The sequence below is a fragment of the Parastagonospora nodorum genome, assembly GCF_000146915.1.
Source record: "Parastagonospora nodorum SN15 chromosome Unknown scaffold_11, whole genome shotgun sequence".
In the NCBI taxonomy this organism is placed as follows: Eukaryota; Fungi; Ascomycota; class Dothideomycetes; order Pleosporales; family Phaeosphaeriaceae; genus Parastagonospora; species Parastagonospora nodorum.
The window spans coordinates 760,459-782,679 of NW_001884559.1; the positions used below are offsets into that span (position 1 = coordinate 760,459).

Consider the following 22,221-nt stretch of genomic DNA (forward strand, 5'->3'; position numbering starts at 1 on the left):
TGATCGCATGAAAAGTTTGGTTACTTAGATGCGACAGGCGCAAGCCCTTCAATGCATCATAAACACTTATGAGAAGCGGTATAGTGTGGTATAAATAGCTTCGATGCTCTATCAGTCTAAGTCGGCCGTCCTCCAGTTCCCCAAAACCCTCGAAGCCGCGCACTCACCAATCACGAGAAGCTGCTAGGTATGATGCCTCGGATCGTCATACCCCCATCTCTGAAGTTGCAGGAAACTTCAGAAACAATGACTCCATATTCGTTTACAGCAGTGTTTCTAACCTTGTGGCGTGCTGTTCGCCTATACTATCTTTTAAGCATGTTGTAGCTTCTAAGGCGCGCGTTTTGAGGAGCTGGTTTCATGATCGGATCATGAGCGAATCGTACATGTCTACACATGGGAGACATGGTCGGGCCGCTTATCGTCCCAGCCCATGTCGTAACTTTGTTTCGGCTGCAGCTGCGTCGACGTCACCGTGTACCTAGTCTCCTTTATGATATTCTTCTGGCTGTCACCATCGCTGTGATCGAAATCGTTTTCGCCAAGAGTCTGGAATGTATCCATCTTGATGGGTGCGCGCGACGAAGGCTGCTTGCCTCGAGATGCCTCGAAATGTGCGTTTGATGCAGCTGGGGTGTTGTTCGAGGTTGTGGTGATCCTGATGCGAAGGTTGAGTAGGGGCCGAAGTGCGGGTAGTGAGCCAGCGATGATTCCAATGCCTTCTTCAGTCAAAGACCAGAATCCAATCTTTCCAGTACCGTAAATGAACTCGCCAGGGTCGCTGTATAATGTGAGAAACTTGAGTCGGATGATGGTTGCACAAGAGGCACTGGAACATATGTTAGCCAAATAGGAGACGCTTTGATCAGATCAGAAAACTTACAATGAGGCCAGGGCAAGCATGACTGCTACTGATCCCTTCACCTTCCCTTTCTGTTCACAGTCAGTATTCTCCTCGAGAGCAATGTGAGGATCTCGTGTGTATCGAGTTTCATCAGCACATACCATTTGGACGTTCCACAGTAAGACTGCAGGAAGTAGTGATAGGCTAAAGTCGGTGAGGATCTCGATAGCTGAAAAGAATAGGCTGACATCCGTGTTCAGTTGCAGGTTGCACTTGCCATTGGCCATACCCCACAGTGTCTCTATCGGATGGCCTGTGTAAATGTCAGTAGCGGTCTACTGCTTGCACTGGTCAACTCACAAATGTTGGCAATGCCAACAACAAAGACAAGAGCAGCAATTACGGTCAGAGCAATGAGTCCCCATATCACGCCCTTCAGCACAGGTCGGCCGACAGCAATGCGCAGAAGGGTTACTGCAACACTGATCTTGATAAATGCTGCGCTAACGGCGTAAAAGTATTCCGCGATGTAGAACAACTGGCTGGAGTTAGCCTCACGTATAGATGTGAGTTCTGAGGTTGCTGAAGCTTACTTTGATTCCTTTTGACATTGTCAAAGGAGGAACGTTCCGAGCAAACTGTCCAGAGCCATAGGAACAGCAAACGATGCATAGCGCTGCCGTGGCCGAAAACAAAATCTCAATTTCACGTCAGTCTACACCTTAAATTTTCTCGCAGAATACAGACTTACAATGCCAGCTAGCATGATATAATCGTCCAGCCCTAATGCCTTCCTCCAGACTCGCACTGTGAGCCGCAAGGAAAACACAACCCAACTCAAGACAAGCAAGACTATCGCGCCATATAGGAGTGCTACTCCATCGCCCGCGACTTCGACGGTGGCTACCTCATGAGCCATGCTTTGAATTTAATGTATCAAGGAATGTTTGGACGTGAGAAGTCGGGAGCTCGATGCCGTATTATGACGAAAGCTGGCAGCTCGACACGCTCAAATACGAGTGGCAACTCTCAATGTCTCTCCATAATTCAGGATCACAGCGCACATCTTGTCCGAATTTTGACGCTGACTGAAACTGATCCCTACTGGTGGTGAAGGATGGCAAAACCCCCAGCGCGATCCACAAACGGGCCTTATAGGATTAGGAGTGCATCATACGAGCGCCCAGAATAAGCATATGGCCCGCTTCTTCGCAAAAATAAGCTTGTCTCAACATTAACATCATGCCGACTAACGTTGGGCTCGAGAGGGTGCTGCCAATTCAGTTCCGAGATTGTATTTGTTATGTTTCTGCTCTTCCGGTATCATCGGAAGAATTGATCCGCTTTCAAGTGGCTGCTCTGCATCACATGGTCCGTCAAATTGTCCTGGCAAGGCCTGACTCAATGGTTGGTTCGGTGTCACCCATCATGTTGTTCAAGCGACACGACCCTTGTTAGGTGCGGCTGTGGAGACTCAAACAGGAATTGCGCTCAGACACCTGCGCAGTCGAAAATGTGCTTCCGTGTGGACACTTAAAACTTGTGATTTGTATAATGCAGTCATAAAACATGAACAAGTCCAGTACATACTCGATTCTCGCGATCGGCAAATGTTCGAGATGATTAGGATCTGGCTTAAATTTTCCGTGTACCTGTTCAGCGGCAGTCACCAATCAATGGGTGGCTATTGAGCTGGGGTACATGCATTGGCGAAACGTTTCCTGCAGCGTCTAACCACACCGTTTCTCACAGATCATTAACGTACCCGTGCATCTTTTGAAAAGTGGCCAGAGTTATGACACTAGTTCTTCCCAATGAGACTCACGGCCATATGTAGTAGGGCTCAGGAGGCCGATTCTATGCATTGCATCAAGCCTTTCGACATCTGACATCGTTCCACTTTCGACATAATCACCTCAACTTACAACGTCTTCAACATGACCGACTTCCAGATCAAAAACGAAGATCTAACTGGCTTCAAGGGCAAGGTCGCAATCATCACAGGTAGGTTATGGCGTGCGACAGAGAATTCACATTTCCACTGACAGTATATCAGGTGGATCTTCTGGTATTGGGCTGGCCACCGTCGAGCTGTTGATCTCGCTTGGTGCACTGGTCGTCAGTGCCGACATTCAGGAACCTCCAGCGACAGGTGACTTCCTGTTCGTGTCAGCGGATGTTCGGAAGTGGAATGACTTGACGAAGCTTTTCAAAGCTGCCAAAGAGAAGCATGGCAGAGTTGACTACGTTTTCGCAAATGCCGGCATCGGACCACGCGCAGACTACCTGAACCTTGGCGAAGATGCGAATGGAGAGCTACAAGAGCCTAACAAGGACACCTTGGACATCAACTTCAGCAGTGTCGTCAATACTGTAACTATTGGTGCGCATTACATGAAGAGTCAGCCCGAAGGCGGATCTATCGTGATCATGGGCTCCAGCACAGGTTTGCACCCGGTGCGAGCTGTCGATTACTGTGAGTGAAAAGTCATGTCCCTGTATAAGCGAGTCACACTGACGTTTGAAAGCTACGGCTAAGGCTGGTGTGATCGGATTCGGCCGCAGCTTTGCACGCCTCGTGGAAGTCGCGGGTCTTCCCATCCGGGTCAACACTCTTGCACCATCATGGACAGCAACACAAGTGCTTCCCGATCTCAAGACTCTACTCGCAGCAGTGTCTCAGGATTGTCAGTCGACAGATGTGGTCGCTCGTGCGGTCGCATATCTGATGGCCACCAAATCCAGACATGGAGACCTCATTTTCGTGTGCGATGGCAAGTTCAAAGAGATTGAGAAAGCTGTGCTCGCACCGGCGTATGAGACTATCAAGGGCGACGCACCCAGCGACGATGCAGTCTTGGCAAAAGTTCTTGCATTAGGTAGTTAGATGAGATAGAACAACATCATGATGAATTGGACAGTGGCCGAATCTCAAAATTCTCTATCCATGAGTACTCTATTTTCAATGTCACTGGAATAGTTCCGCACAGTGAACAAGGTTCAGGTCGCCATCTGGGTGGTCGTCGGGATCTTTTGTGCCGTCTCATACTCCATATCTTGGTAACGTGTTTGGATTTAATGAGCTCTGGCTTCTCGATGATGTGCCAGAGGCTCTGGACAACACCTACTCGAATGTTAGCCTATCCAATTATATTTGACTTGGAAATTATAAAGCGCCATGGTTCAGAGCCGCATAGGCTCTGTTGACTACACTTACCGAACTCATCCCCAAACACTCGTGTTTCTCCCTCCGCGTGTAACGCCATGGCCTTCGAACACATAGTGTTCCATATAAAACGCTCATCCGTCGCGACAGCATCTGCGCGGCCATCTCCAGTAGCAACAGTGTTTCTGTCTTCAGAGAGCTGTACGCCGTCGACCCTGACTTTGTCAACATGGACATGGGCCATACTGGTACTCCACTCAGCCAGGCAGTTGATGGTACCAGAAATGCGCCTCTGTACACCGCGGATCGCGCTGATCTTGTGCGATTCCTCCTGGAGAACGGTGCTAAGCCAAACCAACGTAATGCTCCAGACCTCAACGAGCCAGGAAACTACCTCCAAAGTGCTGCTGCGTACTCATCATTAGAAGTCACTGAACTTCTCATCCAGCATGGCGCACAAATCGAACAATCGGGCGCGATGCACAAAGCAGCGGAGAATGGTCGAATGGACGAATGGACGTCATGGAATGAGTCCTGCGTCATGGAGCGAATGGCAACGAGCAACTATGGACAAATCTCAAGAATTCAGCACGCTACAGGACCAGGGTAAAGAAAGAGCAGGGCATCAGGAGCGACGTGTCGGACGATTGTAGACCGAAATGGAGCCATGAGACCCCATGGCATTATAGTGTGCTCGATCGACAGGTCGAAGCTACCACTTGGCTGGTTGAACATGGTGCAGATGCCAGCATCGCTGATTCAAAAGGATGGAGTGCGAAGGACATGGCGAAAACGATAGATGACTCAAGTATACTAGAAGCTCTTGCGTCTTCGGTGGAAACGAAATAATAAGGGTCACGACAGAGGCTTTGCGCCGTGGCGTACACGATCGTTTGGTCACGTCTTTTAAAGGGAACCGTAGCAACAGAAGGGTATTCCAGGTAGCAATGTGCGGGCATGTACATAATGAAATGCAACCAATTCATGTCAATGTATATATCCCACCAGTGCCACCACCCTTGAGCACTTCATCAAAACACACACCAAGAGCCCGTAGTCCCGTGGTAAGACACCCTCGACAGAAGCAGTACCACTTCGGCCAGCCCAGGTCAGCCCCAGCCCAAGGTCAATCCCGGACCATGGGGTAAGCAACCGGGCCGTCTTGAACTGTTCGCCAGAGGAAGAACTGTGTTCGATTCACAGCATGCTCATATTTTTATTTACTTTTTGCCCTTTCTTGTTAACTGTTTTTGTTGTCTCGCTGGACAGTAGATGGCACTATCGAGTTATACTGGTAATCGTATCTGACGAACAATTGTGGAAGAGCTAGTTGCATGCAAGATCTTAAAGCCCAAGGTTGAACTCGTCCCATTTCTAAGGCTCACCAATTCTCAAAGAAGAGCGAGTTTTCGTCCGTGGCTTTGCCATCTTCCTAACACATATCAGCGGGCACCGGTGAGTCAGAGAAAGCATCCGAGAATGTGGCAGCTGATACACGAGAGTGAAACTTACACAGTCCACTTGCTCTGCAACGCACGACCCAGTCTCACACATAGCTCGTCTACCGTTCGCGTAAATAGCTCTGCAACCCAGACAACAACAACGACCATGATGCAAAACGCCAGAAATACGCCCGTCTCGTAGCCAACCAGTGACTCGGAACCCGTGATCTTCCAGATCGTTTGCACTAGCGACAAGCCAATCATATGATTCAACGGGCCATGGACGATGTATAACGGGAAAGAGATGTCGCCCAAATATATGGCCCAGGGCGTCTCGAAGGGGCGCCGCAGTGACGCACAACCGGACAACGCGAGAACGAACAATGCGGCACCGATACGCTCTCCGGTTTCTCCGGGCGATTCGATGAACCGCGGAGCGATCTCGTTCAATGTCACAAATCCCAGGGAACGATGGGAGTTTATGGGTGGCCATGAGAGTAGATGTAGGCCTGCGTAACATATCGCGAACCAACACGCACGAGATAGGAATTTGCCGCCATCGTTCCGAGTACCGGTATTGGAGCATCGTTGCACCGTATCCGCCTGAATGAGTATGAATTCAGCAATGCCCATGCCTGCATAAAACAGGGCAGTCGCACTCTGATTAACACAAATACAGTATGCTACAAGTAGCACAGTGAGACTAATGCGAACGCGAGGCTTGAGTTTGGCAGAACCAAGCAGAGTAGCGAACAATATGATCGAATTGCGAAATTGTATGGGTATCGTCCAAAGATGCACATCGTACGCTGGCCGGTTTGGAACGAACGGATCCGCAAAAGTCCACATAGCCTGGATCCAATCCTGAATCTGCGCACGATTCGAAGCGAACACGGTGTGCATCACTTCGTTGGTGCCGCCGAAAGGCCAGTCGCTATGCAGGGCGTAAGCGTGGTTGAAGAAGCCAAGTAATGTGGCGATGAGGACACCAATCTGAACCACGAGAATAGGGAGGTATAAGCGCAGTGCGCGTCGGAAGATAGATGAGAATAAAGTGTCTAAACACTTTTCCCAGTCGTGACTACGTGCTAATTGGAGCGGCCTCAGCGATAAGGAGATGCCTGAGAGGACGTAGAACACCGACACTTGGGTCTGGCCATTTGGAATCAGGCGGAGAATGGGCAATTGGAATTCCCAGTCGTCGTCAACACCACCGTTGCTGCCGTAGCCGTACCAGTATGCGTTGTGGAACATGTGTTGGAAATGGTATATGAAGATGAGGAAGGCAGAGATGCCGCGGACGCCGTCAAGCCATGCTGTGGGGCGTAGAGGTCTTGATGACGGCGGTATTGAGGAGGAACTCCGAGAGAAGGCCCTTGGTGGAATTGGGAAGCACTTGCTCAGAAGCCTGTGCAAAAATTTGTAGAGGCCTTGCTGTTTCTCGAATTTCAAGGGGATCATCACGGGCTGGCGAGCCATGGTCGCGGAGAAGCTGAGACATGAAAAAAATAATCTTAGGGCACCGACCCAGGGCGCATATGGTTGTATAATTAGTACATGTGAGCATTCTCAACAGAACGTAAAAAGGAATGCCACGTTAGTCTATAATTGATGTGGAATGCTAGAGTAACTTACACATGTCCGGCCAGAAACTGCCCGAGACACTTAAAAAAACATACATTCAACATCTTCCTGGCGATGATATGCTAGGTTTGGAGCAATCAAGACGACTGTTGGTGGCTTTAATACGCAGTCCAGAGTATCTTATGGAAAGATGCGCTGAGACCGCAATCTCAGCACCTTTATTTGTAACTGCTGTGAACAATCAATTTACTCTTTAGACATGACAAGACGAGCAAGTATCTAAGGAACCTTCGTTCTTAGGATTCAAAATCTATTCATTCAATGATCGAGGCATCATCTTGGAAGCGGGGAAACGTTCCCCCCGCCCCCTTTCCCCTCCAAGCTGTGTAACAAGACCTTATCAGGCCAGCTATCGAGCGACACAATCAGTGACTGTAAAAGCTCAAGTCTAGCATCCACAAGCGCTAGGAAAATTTTAGTCCTTACTCAGGGATCGCTCAATAACAACATGTCCACAATCGGCCTCATGTCGAAGACAACAATGACGTACACAGTTGGGACAATCGTCAGGCTCGAGGTCCGTTGTCCCTGTGGCACCTCTTATGAGGATGCAGACACATACCTGCAGCACAGGCGGTACTGCAACCTCCATACAGGACAGGAGAACATGCCAGTTGCCTCTTCCCACTCCAAGCGAGAGCCCAGCAAGATAGTCGCGAGCTTGCTAGATTCCGGTTCACCACTAAAGCCTGTCGGCTGTTCGTGCGGAAGAACTTTCAAGAATCAGCGTGCGCTTCACCAACATACATCAAGCTCCGCGGTACACAAAAAGGAACCAGAGTTGCGATCGGATCCTGTAGCTCCAGACCAGCTCGTCAAGTCCAATCCAGACACACCGTTAACAACAGCAACCAGGGCTCTTGCTCCAACCACGGCATCCACCTCGAACAACATCCAGTGTGCCTGCGGAAAGAGCTTCACAAACGCCAAGAAACTTCAGAACCACCTGCGTCACTCAAAGACTCATAGGAGGAACAACGGAGCACCTGCTCCAAGCTCCAAAGCCGTGGCGCCGCCTCCAAGTGCAGTGCAAATAGGCCCGCTGCCAGGGACCATCCCAACCTCAATGCCGCCAACAGCGTCGTTCTTCCACTGTACTTACGGCGGGATGTTTGAGACGAAAGGGGTCCTGGCACTGCACAAGCGGGATTGGTGCCGACAGGCCAGTAAGACTGAGACATGTAGTGAATCGTCAGATGCTTTCCTGGCTGCTTGCCTCGCGAATTTAAAGTTGAACTCGGTCGGAGCTCAGCCCGAGCCTTTGGTAGGCCGGGATAGCTCTTCATGCAGAGATGGATTCGCCAATCAAGCAGCGCTCGGTCAGCACAGGTACCATGAAGCACGATGTGCGGTCCGGGAAGGAGGCGGGATCAAGAACAAAAAGTTCTACACACCGCGGCCGAAGTATCATAAAGACGAGTATCTGGAGGATTGGGTGGCGCTTCAAAACCTGCAATATTCAAGCATGTAGGAAACCGAACAGACGAAAAAGAGTATAGTAGAACAAGAAATTGCCGTTCCGTTTTCCGCTAAAACAGTTACACATTAAAATATGAAAAATTCCCAGATCATTTCACAAACTAGCTTCGTTAATTCATCGCGTCCACGTTCCCGAAATGCGCACTGCCTGCTCCACAGACAGGCGTGAGCCCACATAGCTCAGTCTCCAATCGAGCGGCATGCGGCCCTGGTTCGTCGTCCTGCGCGACGCATGGCCGACCACAATATGCATGTCTAATACATCCAGGCCCGTCTTGTTGAGATAGGCTTCGTACTCGGCGCCACATTTGTGGGACTGCTTCATCCAGGGCTCGATGACGGCTGAGGGGTACACAATGCGCAGCATAGGCTCGGCGCCGCGGAAACGGTAGTACTGGCGGATGTCCTCGTGGGGAAAGAGGTGGAGGTCGACGCGCTTCATGGGTCCGTTGGCGGCGGCGAGCCAGGCGCTGTTGGTGCCGGTGGTTGAGGGGAGGAGCTTATTCAGCTGCACGACGATTGATTCTATGCTGTGGAAGACTACGCCCTCAGTAGATGCGAAGCGGCATCCAGCCTTGCGTGTACGTGCGAGGTAGCGGATGAGCGGTAGGATATCGATGGGTTGCATGTCGAAACACGCCGCGTCGATGTCGATGGCGACCTTTCCTAGCAAGGCGCCAATGTCGGTCAGATGCGTTCGCTGGGTCCATAGGTCGATTATGTATTCGGTACGTGCCTCGTACAGGGGAAGGAACTCTGTGCGTAATTGCCTGCATACTTGGGTGAGGCTATAGAAGAGACGTTTTTGTGGGGGCGGTGGTGTGGGTTCGGAGCGTGCCAGTGCTGGGTCGTCGTGCCGGCACATTCTGATGGGCTTCTCTTCAACCATGTGTTTGTAGATGAGTTTGCGGATCTCTGTAGCGTGTTAGCGAACTCTTAATCCAGGGAAGGCATGTACATGCCTGTAGGTAGGTCGAGTAACTGGGTGGACGCAGGCTGGGGCATTGGCACGACAGTCTCTTCCAATGCAGCTGGTGCGATGACCGGGCTGGCTTCCTGTGGCTGAACAACAGGCTCGGTCTCGGGCAGTTGGGCGGTGGAGACGTCCACTGTGACAGATGGAGGCTCTTCAGCGAGCTTCGGGGGCGTCTCCAGGCGAGCAGTCACTGTTTCCCGAACGAGTTGAGCCTCGACGACTGGTTCTTTCTCAATAGGCGCAACCTCGACCACGGAGGCTTCGACATGGTCCAGACTCAGCTTGGCTGGCGCATTGCTTGAGGCCGGAGTGTCGATGGTGACAAGGAAGCGCTGCTCCACCTGCTTGCCTATGCTGGCCTTGGCCTTGGTATTGGTGTCACTTGATTCACTGCGCTTGGTGCGACTACGGGGCTCTTCTGTAGGCGCATGTTGGATGCTATCGGCGGGGATGGCTTCAATCGATGCGCGGCGGGTAGATGGACGGCTGTTGAACGGGGCTTTCGACTCTACAGACGTGGGACGCGGGAGTTCCTCGTCTTCTGGAACCGCATGTAATCTGGCGTCGCTGGGGACTGCAGCTGCAGTGGTGGGAATGTCGAATCCAGCGCCGTCTTGTGTGACGGCGACCATGCGCGTCGCGTCTTCCCCAGATTTCGATCCATCCCGCGTCTGTGGCCGCCTCGGTCGCCCACAGTTGAACAAATCGGAGATCACGCCAGCAAACGCCATAATTTGCGTGTCGTCGTCTTTACAACGCAGAGGGCAGTGACATTTTTCTCGCTCTCCTGGTCCAACTTGATTTAAAATGAAGGTAGATCGCACCCCCGAACGGGCAGATGTCGGCGGCCAATAAGCATCGCCCTAGTCCATAAGCGCGCGTTGGACGTTGGACCTCCGCATTTACTTTCATCATTGGAGTGAGTCCTGTATCAATCGATATACGGCCAAAACCAAGTGCACATCTGCATGGCCCACACATGCGAGACCGTAATCCAGTCTATGCGCGCCTGGAAAAACTCGATATCTTCACGAATAATCAGCGACAATGGCGGCCAGACCCCGAGCCATGTACGCCCTCCTGGCGAGGTGGCTCGGCACGAGGATGATGCTTGCGTTTGTGCACCTCGAAACGATGGGATTTGCACTACGACGAGTGTCTCTCGATCGACCGAGTGTACTGCAGGTTGCCAACTGTGACGAAAAGTAACAAAGGCATTTAATAGCCCGAAGCTATACACAGTATCGTAGCGCTTCAACTGTAGCAGCAAAGCGCCGTGTATAGCTCTAGGACTCTGGTCGCTTTGTGTCGTAGGTGAGGACCTGCAGTAGAGCTACGTGATCAGCTTCGAAAGTGACAATGGTGGGTCCAAGGGGTTTGTGTTTCTCACTGGATGCAGTCGAGGTAGCTCATCTCGAGAACGTATCATGAGCTTTCGCACAGGTCGATCGCTCGCCATCTCGAGAAGATGAAAATTGTCGAGAGCGGAAGATGAGATAAACTTGGTTCAAATGAATGAAAATCTCACGGAGCTCGTGATGTGGAAAGGAAGGGTGAATAGTCTAGCATGGAGGTTTGAACATAGCCCTGCCCGCGCCTTCCTGTAACATTTTGAGGAATGCGGGGAGGAAGCCAAGGATCTCACAGCAGAAGTCAAGCTAAATGCAGTTTTTATCATGTCGTACAAGGACATTCGATTGTGTTACATACCAGCTCTAATATACACTACATGCACGACTGAGCTTTAGATCGGATCTCCAGAGACCTGTAGCTCGAATTGACCAGTGCATTCCAAGCATCACCACTCGCCCTCTTAAGCTTCACGAGGTGCAGCTTGTCTTGCAGCCTGTTTTGCAGACTGTTTTGCGGCTTGTTCTGCAAGGTCTCGTAGGTAATTTTCAGCAGCAGACTGAACCCACGCGCCTTGGCCTCCCGAACCCCTCTCTCTGATCATCTTGTCCGCCTTGGCCATCGCAGCCTTGAGAAACTCTCTGCGCGAGTGGTCCAACTCCTCGTTATTTGCAGCATTTTCGGCTTCTTCGATCATCTTGGCGTAATGATTCTTGAGTTCTGACTCGGGAAGTTCTTTTCCACCATTGGCTTCTGCATATTGAGCCATGGTTATGGCATCCTCCTCGGCATTCTTGATGGCATCCTCCTCAGCATTGACTTTATCTATCCATGCTTTGTGGCTGCCGGCCTCTTCGATCTCCTGCGGTTTCCGCTCGTTGGACAAAATCTTTCTAACCCTAGAATCACTGAGCTCAGAAGGCAGCTTGAGTCGTACCCTTGCCTCCGCAATTTCCTGTGGGCTGAACTGTTTGTCAAGCTTCTGACCAAGCTTCATCCGGAAACGATTAAAAGCTTCCTTGTGCTCCTTGGTCCGTATGAAAGCAAGTTTGATGCCCTCTGCTTCGCTGTTGACGTGCTGGCGAGCCAAGTATCGATGCGCAGTTTTGAGTATGCCTAAATATTCGTCTCTGGCTCGCTCCCTGATGCGCCGCTTTAGTCTCGTAATGTCATACTCCGTATCGCCTTCTTCCGCCTCCTCGTGCTCATCCTCGCCGACAAGATCTGTAGCCCTGACGAACCCTGCCTGTAACACTCTTTGCTCGTTAAGCATTCTCGGTGTGGGCCATTGTGCGTCGATGGTGGCTTGGTCAACACCTAGGGCGGAGGCCTGAGCACGCATACGGTCAATGACTTCAGGCTTTTGCATCAAAGTCCATCGCAATGCCCATCCGAGCGGCCCTAGCTCCTTTAGGCGGTGCTCGTTGTCTTTGAGCAGGTATTCGTCGAGGCCACCTTCCCGGTCCATTGTCTTGAGCACCCTTGAAGTAATGCGTAGCTTGATTTTCTTCTTCAGTGCAACCGAGTATAAGCCTTTGCTGAGTACATTGGGCTTCCAGTCCCGACGTGTCTTGGTCTCGGTCTTCTCTGATACATTGTTGCCGAAGTGGATCATCTGGTCGCCATATAGGCCTCGATTTGCCTGCTTGAATAATGCATGGTCGCCATACGGGTAGGCAGGAATGTATGAATCGATCGGTATAACGTGCTTGGGAAGATGAGTGCCGAGGTCGCCGCCCTTTTTTCGTCGTAGAGGATTCTTCACCACGGGCGCCGGGTCGGAGGTCGCATACGTTCGTCGGGTCGATTGCGCTGTGCGGATGACTACATTGTGGATTATCGGGCGCCCGGGGAGCAGCTGACACCGGGACAGCATGATAGAATGGCCGAGGAGGTGGGTGGGAGCTGCCTAGGTGATCACTGATGCACCTCGGAAGTCCGCACTTTGGGAAGATTTCCAGATGCAAAGCACAGACGATGGCGCTAGTAGTTCACTGGAGCTCCCCACCAAGCAAACGGGCTACGAAGTACACCATACGGCGACCCTGCTCATAATTCAATTGCGACTAGACTTCGAGTACACAGAGGTACCGTATTTTGAGAGCACACATTCGGTCATCTAGCACGGCTTCATCATGCAGGACACAACACAACCCTCCACGGCGAACATTGCGGTCGCATGTGCTATACTCGCTGGCGTGACTGGCTACATGCTAGGGCAAGCAAAGTCTCTGGGCCTGTTTGGAGGTAGCCCAGTCTCCTTGCCTACAGACCGCAAGGACAAGGCCGTAATGGACTCGGACGAATCGAGCGACAACAACGACGACGACGAAGATGACGACACCACACCGGCTGAATTCAACGGCAACAACGAGGAGTGCAAGATGGTACTGGTCGTAAGGACAGATCTAGGCATGACCAAGGGTAAGTCATCTCCGCAAAGCTCACATAAAAAGGCTTCCTAACATGCTGCGACAGGCAAGATTGGCGCACAGTGTGGACATGCGACACTGGCCTGCTACAAACATTTCCTCCGCACCGCACCGAACTCGCCGACGCTACGACGCTGGGAATCATTGGGACAGGCGAAGGTGGCTCTGCAGGTGAAGAGCGAGGAGGAGCTGGAAATGCTGCAGGCACAGGCACTGAGCCTGGGAGTAGTTGCGCACATCATCCATGACGCAGGGCGCACACAGATTGCGAGCGGGAGCGCAACAGTGCTAGGCATCGGGCCTGCGCCAAAGAGTGTCATAGATCAGGTTACTGGTCATCTGAAGCTGCTGTAGAGTTGGAGCAAGTCACAAGAATGAGCAAGTACATCAGGGCATAAGCGCACTTCACGCGCAACAGTATGTAGCCGACTGGGTTTGTCCCAAGCATCATGGGCCGACGGCCTAGCAAAAGGGAACAGGAATCAGTCTGCCTGGCACGCGCCATCCACCGAGCTCAAACCTTGCGGCGAATTCAGGCTTCTTAGCATCGCGCCGACTCACTCTTCGACCTGTCGTCCAGAAATTGACACCTATGGAAAAGAGATGGCTCCATGAGGACGGACGAACTGCCAGCATTCAACCAGAACACACCCGTGAAGGTGGACGGGAACTCTGGCACAGGTCGTTGTGTGAGAAAAGGAAACTGAGAGCCGTAGAATTATTTTGTAGCTGTCGAAAAGTTCGCTTGGCGCGCTAGCTCTAGCGCCTTGGCCTAGAAGTTCGGAAGTCGCGACTTGCCCGCATGCTCAACATTGACTTCGTCGTGCAACCCAACTCCATTCTCCCACAAGATCTCGCGCACTTACTTAAGGCAGGAGCCTTGTTGCGCCGATATTAGTCACACTTGACTTTTGTTGTGCGCCCCTTTGATCCGCGAACTCACCCTGTACACGTCCCTTCGACTAACACGGGCCTCTTCCTCACGTCGACACCATGGCGGACCTGTCCATTGATGAGGCGAACAAGATTCGTCTATCTATGGGCCTACCTGCTCTTCCTGGAGGATCTGCGCCCAACACATCCGGCCCGGCTTTCAAGCCTGCGAAAGAAAGCGACGACTCGGACGAAGAGCCTGCAAGTACCATCGACACTCGCCAGGCGGCGGCATATGACAACTGGAAGAAGCTGCAAGATGAGGCCGAGGCCAAGAAGAAGCGCGAAGAGCGTACGGCCGCGATCAAGAAGGAGCGCGAAAAGGCCGCGCGCTTTGCCAAGCTCGATGGCAAAGGCCTTGCAGATGAGGCGAATGAGGATGACGACCTGGCATGGCTGAAGACCAGCAAGAAACGCCAAAAAAAGATTGCCAAGGCCGAGCAAACGCAGAAGGAACTCGAGGAGCGGGAGCGCCAGGCACGCGAAGCCATGCAGTACACCGAAGCCGATCTAGCAGGAATCAAAGTGGGACACGAGGTCGACCAATTTGACGACGAAGACCAGATTCTAGTGCTCAAGGATACAGCGGTCGACGCGGAAGACGATGACGAGCTCGAGGCGGTGGCGCTCAGAGACAAGGAGAGGCTGCAGGAGCGACTCGACTCGAAGAAGCGAAAGCGCGCATACGACCCGAACGACATGGACGAGTCAGGGCAGAAGTCCATTTTGGCGCAGTATGACGAAGAGATCGAGGGCAAGAAGGGCAAGATCTTCACATTGGATGGCAAAGGCCGAACCGTGGAAGACACCCAAGCCGATGCCCCGGCGGCTGCAAAGGCAAAAAAGGTTGCTATCAGTCTCGACATTCTCAAAGAAGAAGCGCCAGCCAACGATTACATGGATGTCTCTGAGGTCAAAATGAAGAAGCCAAAGAAGAAGAAGTCCAAAAAGGCGAAGAGAGAGCGCATTGAGGATGAGGACGAGATGCTTACAGTCCCGGTAGAGGAGGCCGCAGCAGATGACATGGATATCGATGGAGGTGAAGTTGCGGTGCCCAAGCAAAAGAAGAAGAGCATCTTCGACGAATCCTTCATCGAGGACGATGATCTCCAAGCCAACCTCGCAGCGCAACGACAAAAGGCCCTCAAGAAGCGCAAGAAGATGCGACCCGAAGACATTGCACGACAACTGCGCGAGGAGGCCTCCGCCCCAGGCACGCCTGACGTCATGGAGACGACGGAAGAGTACGCCGACTCGGCTTTGATCATTGATGAGACCACCGAATTTGTGCAGAACTTGGGCACCAACGTCGGTGAGGACGAAGACGAGGCACGCAGCAAGCGCAGGAAGTCTAGCCGCCTATCCGCGGGTATCAAATCAATGGGCGACAGGTCAGCTGCAGACGAGGATGGTGACGTTGACATGACTCAATCATATGCCGAAGCAGCAGAGGCAGAAGAGGCCCGGGACCGCAGTGTATCACGTGCGCGATCGACTGGCATAACAGACACTGGCCTTGAAGCCGAGAAGACTGTCGACCAAGGACTTGGTGCTACTCTTGCCCTTTTGAGGCAGCGAGGCATAGTGAGCGGGACTGACGCTGGTGATAAGAATACGTCATACCGCGATCGCCAGAAGTTCTTGGCCGACAAGCTGAAAGCTGAGGCGGACGCAGAGCGACAGAGGAAAATGGGACGCGAGCGCGAACGAGGCTCTGCACGCTGGAATACCATGACTCCCCGCGAACGCGAGGAGTGGGCCCGCAAGGCGAACACCAATGCCGACGTGAGCGAAAGCAGGAGGCTTGCCGATATCTTCAACAAAGAGTACAAGCCCAACGTCGAGCTGACCTACGTCGACGACCACGGACGCACTATGAACCAAAAGGAGGCCTTCAAACAGCTGAGTCATCAGTTCCACGGCAAGGGCAGCGGAAACACGAAGACAAAGAAGTATCTTGACAAGGTTGCTGCCGAGAAGAAGAAAATGTCCGAGAGTTCGCTTGAGGCTGGCCATGGCGGTATTGGTAACGCACAGGATCAGCAAGCGAAGAAGCTGAAGACTGCTGGTGTAAGGTTGCAGTAGACCGTACGACGATTGGCGCTCAACTAGTCACCATCTCGATCGGACATCCAAGGTCAGTAGCATTCATGGCCTTGTCTAGATTGCTGATTGTTAATGGAAACTTTTTGAATAGAAACAGCCCGATCCTTCATTAGTGATGGTATGCTTTAGAGTGATTTTTGCTATACTGATCACAGCCAACCTTGTTCATACAAGATTTGTTCGCTCTGATATGCTGCTAGCCCAGCGAGCAGCCTGCATCGTACTGACACTCATTCATCGAGGCAGATTCTTTCTGTAGTAATCCCTGGCACTTGGACAGCACCTCTGGTAAGTCGCATATCGAAGTGTCTTTGGCATTATCCAGAACATGTCCAGCCTCAGCTGGCCGACGATACGATCGACCTTTGAAAGTACCACATCGTAGCCAATTGCAACCTGGCTCCACCGGCTAGCCCTACAAATTCCGAGTGTTGGCGTTTGGGTAATATTGTGGCGCTCCAGTTTTCACCTACCAGAGAAGAACACGACGGAGTAGAATAGCGCATGTGGGGTAAGACTATGACCACCTGCACCGTTCAGCTATAATACCTCGTACACTCAACAACAACCGGACTTCTACCACCTCTCGTAACCGCGGTCCGTCGCTGACGAAGTGGACGATGCCCGGGTTATTCTTAGTCCGCCGCGCCGCTAGATATCTGGGCAAATCTTGGACAACATATTCCGCTTCGTTTCCACCCGCATGGGACCACAATTCCCCTGATCTGTTCCTGGGTAAGTCGCCTTATAGGCCCTTTTCAGACCATGTCGCCGTTGAAATCGATATCACTGGTCCTTGACTAGGTAACGTGGAGTCGTGCAGATTCTCGCAGCGGTCGGTCCCCAGCTACTGCAGCATGCCATTTACGGTCAGACAGCTCGCGCATGTGGCAGCACCACAACACCACGGCGCTGCACAGCGCGATTGGGGTGCTTAATAGAAAAACAGAATGCTACATCTGTGTGCTCTCTGGAGGTGATGGTTTTAGCATGAAATCAATTTCGTTGGCGGTGCGACTGCAGGTGCTGATAATCCATGACTATGTTTCGCATAGATGCCAAGCGGCCCGAATGAGCTTCTACCGTGCGATATAGATGCCGACTCCGCTCATCCTTCGTATTTCCATTGCCTCTGTACAGGCCGCCGCTCTTGGCTGTCTTGGAATCACGACAGCGGCGCCCATGTTTTCCTTGGAAACCGTCCGGCCCGGAATTTAGGGCTCGGTATAAGTATTTCCAACAGCCATGCATACACAAGATCTTCACTCGTCGTCGCTCGCTTTGCCACGCAGTCGTCACTCGCTACATCCCATCCTTGTCACCTTTCCTTGGTGTTTACATCGAATTATTATCCTAATACTTATCTCGACCCGGAAGACTTGCAATGCACTTCTCTAATGTTTTAGTCGCTTCGGTTGTGGCGCCGCTTGTGGCTGCCCACGGAGGAATTCCTGGTGCACCCAAGATTTTTGGTCTGCCCACAGACTTGAAAGCCCCTGCTGCTGCGCGTGTACTTCGTCACGCTCCTAACCCTAAGCGGGGTTTGTTGGAGACCCGTCAAGGTGGTCAGAACGGTCGTTGTGGCCCTGACTTTGGTGGCGCTTCATGCTCGGCAGGCTTTTGCTGCTCTGGTGCAGTACGTTGTATGATGGATTGTTCGATTGTCAGTCGTTAACTTTCTTATAGGGATACTGCGGTACATCCAAGGACCACTGTAACGCCCCTGACTGTCTTATCGATTTTGGCCCTGCATGCGATGCCAACAAGACTCCCGCCGGCGCCAGCACCCGCAACGACGCTCGTCCCCAGAAGGGCAATGTTGCATACGGCGGCGAAGGTGTCTACGTCTGTCAGACTCCTGGAACCGTCGCTATCACTTACGATGACGGCCCTTACATCTACACCGACCGCGTGCTTGACCAATTCAAGCAGTACGGCTTCAAGGCCACCTTCTTCGTCACTGGTATCAACATCGGCAAGGGCGCCATCGACACCACTTCGCAATGGTCGAACGTTATCAAGCGTATGGTGGCTGAAGGCCATCAAGTAGCCAGCCACACCTGGTCTCACCAAGATCTCAGCAAGATTACCGACGCTCAGCGCTACGATCAGATGGTCAAGAACGAAATGGCCATTCGCAACATTATCGGAAAGTACCCTACCTACATGCGTCCTCCCTACTCTTCTTGCAACGAAGGTTGTCAGGCTGTGTTGAAGAACCTCGGATACGTCGTCTCATACTTCGACCTCGACACCGATGACTACAACCAGCTCTCCAACATTCAGGTCGCCAAAGACAACTTCAAGCGCATCCTCGACGAGACTCAAGGTGGCCCTCAGTCTGGCGACCGCCTTGCCATCGCTCACGACATCCACGAGGCCACCGCTCTTTCCCTGACCGGCTACATGCTCGAGTACCTCAAGTCCAAGGGTTACCGCGGTGTGACCATGGGCGAGTGCATGGGCGAGCCAGAGGCGAACTGGTACCGTACCTCGGGCGAGAGCGGCTCCAGCCCAGCCCCCAACCCTGGCAACGGCGGCAGCGTGTCAACCGATGGTGCCTGCGCTGGCAACGGAAAGACATGCCAAAACTCTCCCTTCGGTAACTGCTGCTCCCAGTACGGTTGGTGTGGCAGCACCGCTGACCACTGCGGCCAGGGCTGTAACGGATCGTTCGGTACTTGCGGCACTGGAAGCACTCCCGCCCCATCTAAGCCTGTGTCCACCGATGGTACCTGCGCTGGTACTGGTGGAAAGACTTGCGCAGGAAGCCCATTCGGAAACTGCTGCTCGCAGTACGGCTGGTGCGGTTCGACTGCAGACCACTGTGGTGCGTCTTGCAACAAGAGCTTTGGTAATTGCAATTAGAGTGTTTGCTATCGTGACGGCCGATTCTTGTAGCATAGCTTGGCGCGGGTTAGAAGGTTGGCGGTGTTCGTAGCCTATTGGCAGTGTCAAGGGACTGCTAGTTGATACAATGTAACATATATGAACAGCTTACGAAATGAAAGTTGGCCGTGAATCTTTTGCCAACATGGATCCCATCGTAGAGGTTCACGCTCATTCTAAAATAAGCACATAAGCTCTATTAAAATCAAGGGTATGATCAACTTTTGTGTCATTCTGAACATGTGTATTCGATGTGGAAAAAAAAGAGACGACGAGGGCCCCCCTCGTTGCACAGTTTACCATACAAAATTACTTATGGAGTCGTCTACAGATACTCTAGGCAAGCTTCACGCCTGAGAACTCCTCACATGCCTTCAAGAGCTTGTCTTGGACACTCACATCACCAGCCACCTCCTGTGGTTTTTCTTCCTTCTTACCCGGCGTGAAGTAAGACCCGCTCTTCTTCGCCGCCGCCTCCTCCCCTTCCGCAAGCATGACATAGCTCGCAATCGAGTCTTCGAAATTGCCAGAGGCACTTTCGCCACCCATCTTGGTCGGCATCCACCCGGGGTCTAGAGCGCTGGCCGTGACATCAGGCCAGCGGCGCGCAATTGCTTTTGCGAAAAGAACGTTGTGCAGCTTGCTCGCACAGTACGCTGTGTTCTCATCGTACTGGCTCTCGCCCCGCTGGAGCCAGAGAGGGTCGTCCATGTTGGTCGAGGCGCTGTAATGCAGGCCAGAAGACAGGAAGACAAGGCGCTTGGGCCGGTTGATGAGCGCTGTCAAGATGTATGGTGCCAGTGAGTTGACAGCTGCAAGTGCGGGTATGCCATCGCTTGTCTTGCGGATAGGCCCGCGATATAGGCCGGCATTGTGGATGACACAGTCGAATGTACCAAGCTTGTTGACTTGGTTGGCAATGTCTTTGGTTTCGGATATGCTGGAGAGGTCGCCGGTCACGACGGTCTCTGCACCGGGGCATGCGGCGTTGGCGTCTTTGGCGCGTTGCTCGTTGCGGGCGTGCAGGACTACCGAATGGCCTCTCTCGACGAGGCGCTTGGCTACCAGAGAGCCCAGGCCGTCTGATGATCCCGTGATGAAGATGCGCGCCATGATAGTATAAGGTTAATAGATGCTGTTGATGGAAGCAGTGCCAGATGAGACGTCATCGTTTCCAAAGGTTCTTACCGGTAACGGCGTGCACAACCTCCGATTTGCGCGTGGTGGAGCTGAACGTGTTCGCATTGGTCCTTCGGGTCAGAGCAACTTCGGGCGAAATTACAACTCGGGTCGGTCATCGAGGGCTGTCCGCCTAACCTCCACAACCGACGCGCACGTCTGTGGTTGGCCCGCTGTCACGATAAGGCGCGCTAACGTCAATGTGTCCTGGGCGCTCCTCTTTGATCGTGTTTCTGCGAACATACCAAGCTCTATTCATCCTCGATTATAACGCTAGACATGGGATGCCATGAGCTTGTTCTGACCCGAGTCGACTTCAGGTGACGATATTCAGGTTCGACATGCATCAACGTCTCACAACCAGCTGTGATATATAAGTTACCTAGGCCAGCTCACACCCCATCATGTATCCGACTCTAGTTTCTCGTAGCAAAATGTCGCTCTCAAATTCACCCCTCAAGATCTTAATCTCAGGCGCTGGCATTGCAGGGCCATGTCTCGCCTACTGGCTTTCGAGAACGCGTCTCAATACCTCCATCACAGTCGTTGAGCGCTCGCCCGTTCCCAGACCAACCGGTCAATCGATCGACGTTCGAGGTGCTGCTATTAATGTCATCAAGGAAATGAAGCTCGAAGAAGCTGTGCGGGCGCGCGACACGACAGAGCTGGGGACCAGAATGCTGAACAGCAAAGGAAACCTGATTGCAGAATTCCGCAAGGGCGATGCATTTACTGCCGATTATGAGATTCTGCGAGCGGATCTGTGTGGGCTTTTCCTTGATGCGACAGAGAAGCTCGAGAACGTCAAATACGTATATGGCGACTACGTCACGAACGTGGAACAGACGGCTGAGAGCGCTGCCGTGACCTTCGACTCCGGGAAAGAAGAAACATTCGACCTGATTGTGGGCGCCGACGGCTCAACATCGAAGATCCGCTCGATGATCTTAGACAAAACAGCCCTAGAGGGCAGCTACAACTTCATCGGTCAGTACATTGCGTACTTCAGCATCCCAAGCCGGCCCACGGACACCAAGTATTGGAACTGGTATACCACCACCAATGGCCTCGCGCTCATGACACGACCACACAGGAACCCTTCGACCATTGGCGTGTACATGTGTATCACCAAGCCGGCGCGTGGCATCCGTGATCCAGTCGTAGAGGAAGCCATGGATGATGGGCCGAGAGCGCAAAAGCGCGTCTTGCGCGAGTACTTTGAGGGCTGTGGATGGGAAGCCGAGCGTATATCTAGAAGGCATGGACACGTCCAAAGACTTCTACATGTCCCGCGCCGCACAAGTCAAGCTGCCCATCTGGCACGTCGGACGCGCCGTCCTACTCGGCGACGCAGCATTTGCCACATTCGGAATCGGAACCTCGCTCGCAATCACGAGTGCATATTACTTGGCGGGCGAGTTATCAAAGATAGCGAGCAGCGCGGAGGTTCCGGGAGCTTTAGACGATTACGAGGCGGTTTTTCGAAAGATATACAGCAAAAACGAAGACCTGCCGCCAGGGTTCCCCCAGATTGCCTTTCCGCAGACAGGCTGGGGCATGAAGTTGCGAGACTTATCCTTGTGGTTGGCTAGTAAAACGAAGCTGTACAAGTTGTTGCCGGACGATGATAAGGCAGAGGAAGCAAAGCTGGCTGAATATGACTGGAAAACTCTTTGAAAGGACCGGGGAGGTATGGCGGCCTTTAGATGTGAGTATACACAGTAAACCATTTAATTCAAAGCATAATTTCTTCAACACCTTGTGAATGACATGTACCGAGG

At 52.4% G+C, this 22,221-nt stretch overlaps 14 protein-coding genes across 14 annotated transcripts; 8 read left to right on the top strand and 6 right to left on the bottom strand.

The window, feature by feature from the left end:
* Positions 1–390: 390 nt before the first annotated feature.
* SNOG_07608 (hypothetical protein) lies at positions 391–1,610 on the bottom strand (the record flags this gene model as incomplete). The annotated part of the gene is made up of 4 exons (XM_001797891.1): positions 391–829; positions 884–1,157; positions 1,205–1,382; positions 1,596–1,610. The coding sequence occupies 4 exons, from the start codon at positions 1,608–1,610 to the stop codon at positions 391–393; spliced, it is 906 nt and encodes a 301-aa protein (XP_001797943.1).
* A 1,171-nt stretch (positions 1,611–2,781) lies between these two features.
* SNOG_07609 (hypothetical protein) lies at positions 2,782–3,731 on the top strand (the record flags this gene model as incomplete). Its single annotated transcript, XM_001797892.1, has 3 exons — positions 2,782–2,848; positions 2,901–3,320; positions 3,373–3,731. 3 exons carry the CDS (start codon positions 2,782–2,784, stop codon positions 3,729–3,731), a joined length of 846 nt encoding a protein of 281 aa, XP_001797944.1.
* Positions 3,732–3,812: 81 nt separating this feature from the next.
* Positions 3,813–4,125, bottom strand: SNOG_07610 (hypothetical protein; the record flags this gene model as incomplete). Its single annotated transcript, XM_001797893.1, is given in 3 exon segments — positions 3,813–3,874; positions 3,894–3,968; positions 4,062–4,125. 3 exon segments carry the CDS (start codon positions 4,123–4,125, stop codon positions 3,813–3,815), a joined length of 201 nt encoding a protein of 66 aa, XP_001797945.1.
* Positions 4,126–4,239: 114 nt separating this feature from the next.
* On the top strand, positions 4,240–4,809 carry SNOG_07611 (hypothetical protein; the record flags this gene model as incomplete). Its single annotated transcript, XM_001797894.1, has 2 exons — positions 4,240–4,616; positions 4,716–4,809. The coding sequence occupies 2 exons, from the start codon at positions 4,240–4,242 to the stop codon at positions 4,807–4,809; spliced, it is 471 nt and encodes a 156-aa protein (XP_001797946.1).
* Positions 4,810–5,384: 575 nt separating this feature from the next.
* On the bottom strand, positions 5,385–6,931 carry SNOG_07612 (hypothetical protein; the record flags this gene model as incomplete). Its single annotated transcript, XM_001797895.1, has 2 exons — positions 5,385–5,442; positions 5,523–6,931. 2 exons carry the CDS (start codon positions 6,929–6,931, stop codon positions 5,385–5,387), a joined length of 1,467 nt encoding a protein of 488 aa, XP_001797947.1.
* A 613-nt stretch (positions 6,932–7,544) lies between these two features.
* Positions 7,545–8,567, top strand: SNOG_07613 (hypothetical protein; the record flags this gene model as incomplete). The annotated part of the gene is made up of 2 exons (XM_001797896.1): positions 7,545–7,613; positions 7,665–8,567. 2 exons carry the CDS (start codon positions 7,545–7,547, stop codon positions 8,565–8,567), a joined length of 972 nt encoding a protein of 323 aa, XP_001797948.1.
* Positions 8,568–8,690: 123 nt separating this feature from the next.
* SNOG_07615 (hypothetical protein) lies at positions 8,691–10,282 on the bottom strand (the record flags this gene model as incomplete). Its single annotated transcript, XM_001797897.1, has 2 exons — positions 8,691–9,331; positions 9,538–10,282. 2 exons carry the CDS (start codon positions 10,280–10,282, stop codon positions 8,691–8,693), a joined length of 1,386 nt encoding a protein of 461 aa, XP_001797949.1.
* A 316-nt stretch (positions 10,283–10,598) lies between these two features.
* On the top strand, positions 10,599–10,835 carry SNOG_07616 (hypothetical protein; the record flags this gene model as incomplete). Its single annotated transcript, XM_001797898.1, has 2 exons — positions 10,599–10,756; positions 10,802–10,835. 2 exons carry the CDS (start codon positions 10,599–10,601, stop codon positions 10,833–10,835), a joined length of 192 nt encoding a protein of 63 aa, XP_001797950.1.
* A 414-nt stretch (positions 10,836–11,249) lies between these two features.
* SNOG_07617 (hypothetical protein) lies at positions 11,250–12,777 on the bottom strand (the record flags this gene model as incomplete). Its single annotated transcript, XM_001797899.1, has 1 exon — positions 11,250–12,777. One exon carries the CDS (start codon positions 12,775–12,777, stop codon positions 11,365–11,367), a length of 1,413 nt encoding a protein of 470 aa, XP_001797951.1. The 3' UTR covers positions 11,250–11,364.
* A 259-nt stretch (positions 12,778–13,036) lies between these two features.
* SNOG_07618 (hypothetical protein) lies at positions 13,037–13,687 on the top strand (the record flags this gene model as incomplete). The annotated part of the gene is made up of 2 exons (XM_001797900.1): positions 13,037–13,325; positions 13,380–13,687. 2 exons carry the CDS (start codon positions 13,037–13,039, stop codon positions 13,685–13,687), a joined length of 597 nt encoding a protein of 198 aa, XP_001797952.1.
* A 639-nt stretch (positions 13,688–14,326) lies between these two features.
* On the top strand, positions 14,327–16,351 carry SNOG_07619 (hypothetical protein; the record flags this gene model as incomplete). Its single annotated transcript, XM_001797901.1, has 1 exon — positions 14,327–16,351. One exon carries the CDS (start codon positions 14,327–14,329, stop codon positions 16,349–16,351), a length of 2,025 nt encoding a protein of 674 aa, XP_001797953.1.
* A 1,405-nt stretch (positions 16,352–17,756) lies between these two features.
* SNOG_07620 (hypothetical protein) lies at positions 17,757–19,388 on the top strand (the record flags this gene model as incomplete). Its single annotated transcript, XM_001797902.1, has 2 exons — positions 17,757–18,008; positions 18,059–19,388. 2 exons carry the CDS (start codon positions 17,757–17,759, stop codon positions 19,238–19,240), a joined length of 1,434 nt encoding a protein of 477 aa, XP_001797954.1. The 3' UTR covers positions 19,241–19,388.
* A 209-nt stretch (positions 19,389–19,597) lies between these two features.
* On the bottom strand, positions 19,598–20,374 carry SNOG_07621 (hypothetical protein; the record flags this gene model as incomplete). The annotated part of the gene is made up of 1 exon (XM_001797903.1): positions 19,598–20,374. The coding sequence occupies one exon, from the start codon at positions 20,372–20,374 to the stop codon at positions 19,598–19,600; it is 777 nt and encodes a 258-aa protein (XP_001797955.1).
* A 500-nt stretch (positions 20,375–20,874) lies between these two features.
* Positions 20,875–22,117, top strand: SNOG_07622 (hypothetical protein; the record flags this gene model as incomplete). Its single annotated transcript, XM_001797904.1, has 2 exons — positions 20,875–21,685; positions 21,717–22,117. The coding sequence occupies 2 exons, from the start codon at positions 20,875–20,877 to the stop codon at positions 22,115–22,117; spliced, it is 1,212 nt and encodes a 403-aa protein (XP_001797956.1).
* Positions 22,118–22,221: the final 104 nt, after the last annotated feature.